Source organism: Colobus angolensis, unplaced genomic scaffold, assembly GCF_000951035.1.
Source record: "Colobus angolensis palliatus isolate OR3802 unplaced genomic scaffold, Cang.pa_1.0 Scaffold62, whole genome shotgun sequence".
Lineage (NCBI taxonomy): Eukaryota > Metazoa > Chordata > Mammalia > Primates > Cercopithecidae > Colobus > Colobus angolensis.
The window spans coordinates 3,511,803-3,522,683 of record NW_012119821.1 but is presented as its reverse complement, the minus strand read 5'-3'; the positions used below and the strand labels follow the sequence as shown (position 1 = coordinate 3,522,683).

At 34.8% G+C, this 10,881-nt stretch overlaps 1 protein-coding gene across 2 annotated transcripts in view; it reads right to left on the bottom strand.

The window, feature by feature from the left end:
• Positions 1-6,079: 6,079 nt before the first annotated feature.
• The window catches only part of COMMD10 (COMM domain containing 10), a 216,790-nt gene continuing 211,988 nt past the window's right edge, over positions 6,080-10,881 (bottom strand). For both annotated transcript variants that reach the window (XM_011963670.1, XM_011963671.1), the window contains exons 6-7: positions 7,787-7,846; positions 6,080-6,917 (exon numbers count right to left, since the gene is read on the bottom strand). In XM_011963670.1, coding sequence (XP_011819060.1) covers positions 6,879-6,917; positions 7,787-7,846 — 99 coding nt within the window. In that variant the 3' untranslated portion in view covers positions 6,080-6,878. The remainder of the gene's footprint in view (positions 6,918-7,786; positions 7,847-10,881) is intronic.

Sequence of the window (10,881 nt, the reverse complement as noted above, 5' to 3'; positions counted from 1 at the left end):
ACTTTAAGTTTACAATTATTTTAAGAATTTAGATGCTACTGTGCAAATAAATGGAGAGAGCCAAAGGTAGAGAAAAACTATTTACGTACTCAATTGATTCAGTCAGTATTTCTAAAGCACCCCAATGTTGATAGAACTACTTGCATCAGCATGGAAGAGAGTGAGAAGCTGAACTGCAAAGTAGAGCACATGCTCTAGAATATACAAGTCACCTTTTCTCTAGTCAGCTGGAAATTACTGTGCTCCTCTGCCAAACCATAACCACATTCTTGGGATGGAGAGGAATGCTGGCGCTTCTAAGGCTGATGTGTTAAAGCAGCCTTTTCCAGGGGACAGCAGCTTTTTCCTTTGTCCCCTTATGTAGTCTGGTTGAAACTGCAGAAGAATTTGAAATGTGCACTAGAAGTAGTGCACAAAGGAAACTTGGAAATCTCAGAAGGAAGGAGAGATGAGGAAAGGCCTTGAGAAATCACTGCACTCCTTGCCTTACAGCAAGTCTATATTTATTATAGATTAAAAAAACTTTATTATTGACTTTTCCTTTAAAGTTCTGGGTAGAATGTACAGTGTTTTTAATTTTTATTTGCCAATTAAAAAATACAAACACAAGTCAGAAAAAAATAAATGCAGCTATTAAATTTACTATTAACTGCTTTCCTTTACCTAGATTTTTTGAAGGAAAAAAATCTTTAAAACTCATTAAAAAATCAGATTCTCATTAAAAGATGCTAAAAATGACTGAACTCTGGTTTCACTAAAGGAACATTATCATATATTCATTATTTTTTCTGCCTTGGAGATTAAAACAGTCTCTCTAAGCCTGTAGCACCTTCTTCCTTACAGATTTATAGGCTGGACTTGCTTCACCTTTCTTGTCTTTGCAGACTATTTCTTTTGAAAGAAAAATCAGTAATTTTCCATTTCAAATAAAACAAAGTAGGCTATGAAAACTGCCATCACTTAGATTTGGATTGTAGGTCTCCATAACAGCTAGTACAACCTTATACGTCAGAGAAAAGCAAAAGGGCTTCAAAAAGACTTCAAGAGTATGCATGTGGGGAGATAGAAGCAAGGATTAAAAATCCTTAAAATTCTCCAAAATTAAAAATGCCATTAAGCTTTACTATAAAATACCTCAAATTAAAGTGTTCCTAATTTTAGCATTAAATGAGGCTGGTCTATTGAGTAGGACTATTCGCATAATGATGGCAAAAAAAAAAAAAAAATCAAAGTTTTAGGGAAGCAAAATTGATCTGAAATTTAAATTCGAACTCCTGAGTAGCTTCTGACTAATGCATCTGAATAAATCAGAACCATCCCAGTCCTCTTACTCAACAGTAGAAAAAGAATTATGGAAAGACTTTGGGGGAAATTTACAATATACTCTTATGGTTTCTCAAAACTTTTGTCTCAAAATAACCACACTGAGGGAGGGAGGTGAATATAGGTTCCTAATAGCACTGAGAATTTAGCCTAAAGTTGCAGGCTGTAAGCACAAAGGTTTTGTTTTGTTTTTTAAAGTTTCCCATTTCCTCTTGAACATTTATATGTATTTTGCCATAAAATGTTAATCTCCATTTTAAAATATGTTTTACATTACTGTAATTACAATAAAACTATGTTGCCACCATATTAGTTAGGCTACAGGCAAAACTGCTGTGTATAGCCTAAACTGATTGCAAATTTAATTACTCAAACAAGGTATTTTATTTCTGTCAAGGGCATGGAGACAGTTGTGTTCTATAAGGATATTCAGGGACCCAGGTTCCTTCTATCTTGTTGCTCCCTACCTCTTAAAGCATTAGCATTCTTGTCTGCTCAAAGCTGACTCAGCTCCAAATTTGGGTTTCAGTCACAGAAAGGGGAAGACAACTGGAGATGAATGATCACTTCCATTCACAATTCATTAGCGACACTTAGTTCCACGGCTGCAGTAGCTGCAAAAGAGGATGGAAAATGTAATTTCTTCTACCTCTGACAAAAAGTAGAAGTGATGCTATTGAAATATATACAATGTCCATCTTATGACTTTTTGTGTTCCCTACCAACTACCTTATTCCTCTAGGGATGCTCCAGTTTAGAAAGCACAGTACAAAGCAGGGTGCTGCATCCTTTCTTTCTATAAAGGGCCAGGTTTTAGGCTTTGTGGGCCATATGGTCTCTGCTGCAACTACTCAACTCTGTTGTTGTTCAAAAGTAGCTACAGACTACATGTAAACAAATGAACACGGCTGTTGTTTCAGTTATCTATTGCAGCATAACAAATTACTACAAAGTTAGAGGTTTAAAACAACAGTTTTCATCTCACAATTACCATGGGCAGAGTTCAAGCATAGTTTATTTGGGTCCTTTGTTTAGAATCTCACAAGGCTGCAATAAGAGTCGGTTGGACTGTGTTCTCATCTAGAAGCTTAACAGGGAAAAAAACAAAAACAAAACAACAACAACAACAAAAACTATTTCCAGGTTAATTCAAAGTTGTTTGCAGAATTTACTTCTAAGGGCCTCAATTTCTTGGTGGCTGTTGTTCTCCCTCAGCCCCTAGAGATCACCCTCAGTTCCTTGCCATGTAGCCCTATCCACAGCCTCTCTTATAACATGGTATTATTTCTTCAATGCAAAGAAGAGAGAAAGTCTCAAGAGTGAGTTTGGTAGCAAGACAGCTGTGTTTCAATAAAATGTTATTTACAAAGACAAGCAGTAGGTCATGTCCATCATTTGCTGACCCTTGATATAATCAATGAAGTGTAGAAGACATTATTTAAGGTAAGAAGAAATCAAAGTTCATTGAGTAGAGAAAAAGTTAGATTTCTCAGAGCCAGAAGGGCCATGTAGAAAAGTACTCAGAAAAAAATATTTTTTTCATTCTGGTCCCATAATACATGTATTACCTCATTTTTTAAATAAAAAATAAAAGCAGAATTGGCATTGTATTAGAATCTGTGATTATAAAATGGAGTTGTTATTAGAATGCCAAAGAAGTTTAAAGTGAAGGGGCTTCATAGCAAGCTTTCTACAATTTTGACTCTAATTCAAACTTCACCTGGAAAAATTTCAACAGAAAGCCTGCTTATTTTCTTAGTGATTATAAAAATGTCAGCTAATGCTTATTATATGATTGAGATTCAAGGATTATGCTAAATGTTTAACATGAATTTCACTTAATCTTCAAAATATCTTCAAAATAATAACTCATTTAATGTAATGAGTTATAATAATAATAGGAATAGTAATCTAAATAACATGAGTTATTTATTTTGAAGATTATTATATATTATTATATAAGCCTTATTATATAAGCCCTTACACTTAAATACTGAGTTATTGGCTCTCATATTTGCTGATTTTTTAAGAGATTTCCTTTTCAATCCTTCTATAGTTATCAACATGACATATCTCAATATGTCCCATCACTCTTCCTAAACCAACATTGATCTCAGGTTATAAAGAATGCTGAGGGTGAAATGTACAGAAGGAAGAAGGGGCTGCTGAAGGTGGCCTGAAGCAAGTGAGTTCTCATTCATTGTTTGTGGGAGTATAAATTAATATAATCCTTTGGAGAAACAATTTAGCAATATATATCAAAGGCCTTGAAATACGTAAATGTATTTTTGAAAATACACAAGAGGTGTGTATATTTGTATTATAAGATGTCTGTTTTTTTGTTTGTTGAGATGGGGTTTTGCTCTGTTGCCCATGCTAAAGGGCAGTGGTATGATCACGGCTCACTACAGCCTCAACTGCCTGGGCTCAAGCAGTTCTCCCACCTCAGCCTCCCAAGTAGTTGGGACCACGTGTGTGTGCCACACCTGGCTAATTTATTACTATTATTTTTTGTAGAGACAGGACTCGCTATGTTGCCCATGCTGGTCTCAATCTCCTGGCCTCAAGCAATCTGCCCACCTCAGCCTCCCAAACTGCTAGTATTACAGACATGAGCCACAGCACCCACCAAATGTTTGCAGTATTAGGTAGGTACTTCCAGGAAGTGAGATGGCAAACTGGAGCAACTTTGTTTTAATGAGCAACTATATATATATGTATGAGAAAAGATATCATTCTGTCACCTAGGCTGAAGTACAGTGGGGTGACAAAATGACTCTGCAGCCTCAACCTTCCAGGCTCAGGTGATCCTCCCACCTCAGCCTCCTGAGTAGCTGAGACTATAGGCATGCACAACCAAGCGTGGATAATTTTTGTATTTTTTAATAGAAATAAGGCTTTGCCATGTCGCCTAGACTGTTCTTAAACTCCTGGGCTCAGGCGATCCTCCTGCCTCAGCCTCCCAAAGTGTTGGGATTACAGGCATGAGCCACCAAACCTGGCCTCATTTTTTATAATGAAAATTCTATTAAAGATAAAAATAGAAAATAAATCTTCATACTTTTGACACAGCAACTCTACTTCTAGGAATCTATACTAAATATCACAAGAGATGTGGTCTAGGGTTTATGTATAATTATATTTATCAGTGAGTTCCTTATGTTAAAAAATTAGAATAATCTAAATGTGCCAAAATTTGGATAATGTAATTATTTTGAGACATATAAAGTATATAAAGTATAGATCATTCAAATGATAAAATATTTAATATACATTAAAATTATGTTTGTGCAATAAGGATATGAAAAATGCTCATGCTGTAAGGGTACATAAAGCAAAGTATGAAACAGAATTTATGGCATTACTTCAATTTGTTAGGAAAGAAGAAAAAATGAACAAGAAAGATAAACGGATACAAAAAAACTGCAATAAATCTATCAAACTATCATTAATGGCCATTTTTGGATGATAGGATTCGATAAGTTTAGATTAGTTATTTATGATTTTTTGGTATTTCCTAAATAAAAATAATCGTAATAATTTATAATTAGGGAAGAATTACAAATATAGTTTGTAATAGATATAAAAATTAGTTCCTCTTTCTAACAAACAATTCTATGTCTATTCAATCCTCATGTCACACACTCATGAAAGACATACAGTAAATTTACTTGCCAAGATTGCAGTTCCAGGCCCCATTAATCTCCTCATTCATCTTATTTTTATAAAAAAGTAACATGCACTTAATACTCTTTAGAAATGCCACATGTTCTTTGACTTGTGCATCATAACAACAGTAATGTTTTAAGAAAGAAATAAAGTTATCTTCAAATAAATATTTCAGAAATAATTATCTTCTTAGTTGGCATTAGACCTTCTACTTGCCCTTTATTTAGTGTCTCTGAGTCAGACTTTGTTGAACCAGACTAATGGAAAGAATACTATTTGCCATATTTTTGCATAGGTTTAAAGATATTTCTTTTAGGGAGCATGTAACGAACTACTTTCAGAAAACTTCATTTCTAACCATCATATTTAACTTGGATACCTACATGGAGAATTCAGTTTGGCCACTAAACCAATGAAAACTTGTTTATCTATATGGCTACTGTCAGGAAGGCCTATCAAATTTAACTTGGGATGATGTATATTTATATGTACATGATAAAAAGTCTGAAAGAATGTTTACCAAAATGTTTATAGTACCTCTAGGACTTCAGGTGTTTACCTCTGAGAACTGGCAAAACAGAGCATAAAAAAGTAGGAGAGATCCTACAAGCCACATTACATTATAAACATGCCTTCCAGATATTCTACCAATGAAAGTTTGAGTTTAAAAACTTTTAAAATGAATCAACTATGGAAAACTGTAATAGTTGTATTCTGAAATAATCCAAACTCTCAATTCTTCTAAGCAACAGCTTACAAATAGATACACAAACAAATGTGGGTATAAATTGCATATATTGAATATTTGAGAGATATTTAACAGCTGTATTTCCCAGACATTTCAAATAAGAAATGTGCTTCAATTTCAATGACTTTGGTTATTTAAATATAGGACATTTCTGAAATCAAATTTCTTCATGTGAAGAAAGTCATGTTTGATTCTCTTTTTGAGAACAATATAGATATTTCATTCATGAAAAAATTCAAGTTTGTTTTAACAAATGTATGTAAATGTACTCATTTACAAACATTCATGGCATAAAATATACTATAAATGTATAAAATTAAAAAAGTACACTTCAACCAATCCTAAGACACAAAAATTTTATTAACAGAAATCAACATATTTATAGAAAGAGAATATAAAAGGTATCTGATTTGAATAATGGTGCCCATTTAGCACTCATTACGATTATTTTATTCAAGACCTGATTCTGTCTCCCAAACTATAAAGTGAATCATTATTAATTTGCAGCATAAAGAAAAACACACAAAAACCTGGACTATTATTAAATCATTAAACTCAGAGAGAAACTGAAGTTGACAGAGAAGCTCAGACTGGAATTAACTGATACCATACTACTCACTATTTTACATTTCTTTCCTCTATTATTTCTGGCGCAAAATATACTCATCATATTCAAATAAAAATGCCATAGTGTATTTGACTGTAAAGTATGTGGCTACTTTCTTAATTTTATTCATGTAATTACCAAAGCTCTGTATTCCACTAAGGTACATATCTTATCTTGTATCCATGGACCCTCCTTTAGGGTATCATCAAGCAAGTTTTAAAAACTAAGCAGGACAGGCAAGAAAGCAACACTATGACAGTAAAAACAATATGGTATTCACTTTTGTTTCCTTTAAAGCGAAAGTCTTCTTAATAATTACTGTTGGCTGACAGAACTAAAGAAAGTATATTAGAACCTCAGTACTCTTAACAATGATCTCTCTTGGTTGTTATTTGTCTAAGAAGTGATAAGCCATATAATTTACAGAAAGCAAGCCACTGAATCCTTCAGAAAACACAACCTGGCAATGTATCTTCAATGCAAAATAATGAGGTGGCAGGAGCGTGATGAAAAAAACAGTCTTCGAAAACATCATGTAAGGGAGTCCAGTTGTGCTTGTATAGTCTCTAGCTATTTACAAAGACAAAAAAAAAAAAAAAAAGACATTAGTGAAGGGAACGAAACTCATATCAATTGTTATTTAGACACATGCAAATAGAAAGGAAAAAATGGCACTGGTAACTATGAATATTAAATCTATTCACATAGCAATAAAATTACCAGTTAGAATATTTTTCTTTTTATGTGAAGATATTAGAATTTGTGCTTGAAAATTTAAGTTTTCAAATTTTCAAAGAAAGAAGATTTCTTAATACTGTTAAGTGTCTTCAGCCGTTTCATTTTAAATTATCACTACATAATTTTGTTTTTAATGAGACATGGGGTTTTATTGGAGGCTTATGTACGAGGGAGTGAGTATAGTGGTGGTGGGCTGAACAGGATAACCACACGCATGGTCCAGTGGCAGTGGGCTGGGCAGAAGAACTGCCTACTTTATAAGATTTTAAAGTTGGGGGTGGAGGGAGTATATTTTCCTGGATTACAAAATCAGTCTTCAGAAAGAAACATGAAATATGCTCACAGATAAATCTCTAAAGGCATGTTTCCCTTTACCTTTGGGCCCAGAAATTAAAGTATTTGACATATATATTTAAAGTGTCAGTGTGGCTAGGAATCACAAAGTCATTATTTAGTGTTTTATATTAAAGCAACAATCCTATTGCTTTAATTAAAACTATTTTCCTTTTCTTCCTGATTTAGTTTTTCAGATTCTCTTCATTTCTCCTATACTTCCCCCTGTGAAATATAAGGTGTTTATAAGGGAAGTTTAAAGAACTTAGTTCCATAATAGGACATTTAAAAATAAGAATTCATAAAATGAAAACAAAATATTATGAAAAAAACACCACATATTAGAATATTATTTTAAAAATATAGACCTTGTTATAGAAATCAAACAACTCCTTGTGACTGAATTCCACAAGAACTTTCTCCAGGCTCTGTAAGGAAGAAAAACAACAAGAAGAATGTAGCTGCACACAATTTACATCACATTTTTTCTCTCAAGCTAATCTTAGAATATGACATAAGATTGTCCTCTGAGTGGTTTTTAAAAATGCTTACCTGCTCTACTCAACCCCATGATTCTTAGAACTCAAAAATGCACTAAATAACACTCTACTTTAGCAAAAGGTTTCAACTCTACAGAGACATCTGTCCTTCAAGTTGACTCTACGAAGGTTAATAAAACATATGCCAGTAACAGAACAACTTCATTATCTAATTTTTTTCAAGACAGAGATAATACATGAGATTATATTTCATCTTTCTCAGCAGTCTGTTTGAAATCTAGTAAATACCATTACACAAAGACACTGGAGGCAGGATATCTGATTGAACTCATCCAGCCATTAATGCCTCACATCAGCACAGCTACTGCCTCCAAGCACTAATATTGCAGTTCTGATCTCAACATGCTGAGGGTTACCTTCTTTAATGTACAGACTCAGCAAAAGTTCACAATTAACACAACAGTTTCAAAGCCAGGAGTTAAACACTCTCTTTCCTTTTACTTCACATGCATTAGAGAATCCTTTATGGGTGCTACAGATGCTAAGTAATATTGTGTATGTATGTATGATGCTGTAGTAAAGTATGATATTAAACTAAACCCAACTCCATACACTGAGGAAACAATTCAAACAAGTTGCTTAAGACTGCTCAAATGTATTTATTTTATTCAAGGTCCCTCTGAAGAAGTGAAAATTAATGATGAGACAATGCCAAGAATATGCTAACTGCTCTGATCACACTGCTGCAATCACATGATATAAAATGGGCACCACGAACTAAAGAAGTAGAAAATTGATGCAAAATTGAGCCACATAATTAATTGTTTATGGTCATTTCCAACATACTATTTATTCTAGTTCCCAGTTCCTATGTTCACTTTTGTTTATCTGTTTTCATTTCTATTTACAAAGCCGACATTTCAAACCAAATTATCTCTAACTAATTCCAGAAGAGTCAATGGGACTATGTTCAGAAAATGTATCTCACTTTTCATGAAGCTAAGTGTACAGGATCAAATTTCCATACTTCTAAGTACTTAAGCTTTAAAATGAATAAAGAAGTACATCTGCTTTAAAACCTCTTCCCTTAAGAATGATAATAAAATCATGAAGTTTTTATACTATATTAGAAAAATTCATTGGCTGTCACACATCATTAAAGCTCCAAAGATTTAATCAGCATCATCTATACATACTATATGTCCTCCTAGCAGTTAAGGAAGGATGATACCCTAAATTTCTGAGAAAAGCAAGACAAGTTCATTACTCTCACCTCCATTTAAAAAGATAGGAGAGAATGAAGGCTGAATCAGTGTGTAAACAACTGATTTGATGTACCCCTAAAGGTAGCAGTCAAGCCACGTTCTTGTTTTCTGTCTTTTGTTTTGCTTTGTTTTAAGGTGGTGTTTCCTAAAATGTTACATTGACGAAGGAGAATAAATTTAAATTCGAAAACACACTTCTTAAAAGAACAATAGCTATAGTGGTAGACTAGGAAGCTAGAGGCCCTCTTTCCACCACTAAGATACCAAGTTAACAATATATGGATCAGAATACCCTTGTGAGAACTTTAGAGACCAGTTGAGAAGCTACAGCACCCATGCCATTATAAAACCAAGAAGAAATTCCAATGAAAGTGGTAGGATATTAATTTCACAGTGTTCAGTGTATCCATGCGGATATCCTCTCCCATGTGGAACAGTTGGAGCAACCAAGAAGAACCCCCCAACCCCCATGCCAGAGCTCTTCCCTCAGGACAGAAACAAAAGAATGAACCACACATCCAACATTCTGGCTTTCTGGGGGATTCCCAAGGAACTGGTTTCTGTATCACTTAAAGAAGGGCACTCACAGGCCCAGCACCAGCATTTGGAAGGCACTGAAAACAGAGGTGAGAGGCATATTAGAGCCGCAGTTCCACAGGCAGGTGCCAGAGGGAGCAAGATATCAGAAAACATTTGAGAGGCGCTAGAACTCCCAGCTGGGCTGATTAGTGAAGGTCTTTCCCTGCCCAAGGTCAGTATGCAAAGACTGGAGGAGGTAGTTGTTTTTCAAAATGCCCAGCAAAAATCACAAAGCATACAAAGCAATAGGGAAATATACCCTAATCAAAGGAACAAAATAAAGCTCCGGAAACTTACCCTGAAGAAAGAAAGGTCTATGAGTTACCTGACTGGGAATTTAAAATAACAATTATAGGGATGTTTAATGAGCTAAAAGAGGGCTGGGAGCAGTAGCTCACATCTGTAATCCCAGTACTTTGGGAGGCCAAGGCAGGTGGATCACCTGAGGTCAGGAGTTCGAGACCAGTCCGGCCAACATGGTGAAACCCCTCTACTAAAAATACAAAAATTAGCCAGGCCTGGTGGCATGCCCCTTTAATCCCAGCCACTCGGGAGGCTGAGGCAGGAGAATCACTTGAACCCAGGAGGCAGAGGTTGCAGTGAGCCAAGATCGCGCCACTGCACTCCAACCTGGGTGGTAAAGTGAGACTGTCTCAAAACGACAGAGAGAGAATACAGGCTATTGAAAACAATCAGGAAAATGTACATGAACAAAAACACAGAAACTATAAAAAAGAACCAAACAGAAATCCTGGAGCTGAAAAATACAATAACTGAATGGAAAAAGTTATTAGAGGTATTCAACGACAGTCTTAGGTAGAATGAAGAATCAGTGAACTTGTAGACAAGTTATCTGAAATCACTGAGCAGAGCAGAAAAAAGAAAGAAGAAATGTGAAGTGATGCTAAGGGATTTAGGACAGTACCAAGCAGGTCCATATATGCATGATGGGTATTCCAGAATGGAAAGTAAGAGAGAAAAACATAAGAGAGCTTATCTGAAGAAAAAATGGCTGAAAACATCCCCCATCAGTGGACAGAAATGTACATACAGATCAAGAAATTCAAAGAACTTCAACTAGGAAAATCCAAAGATAACCACACTAAGACACATTATAGT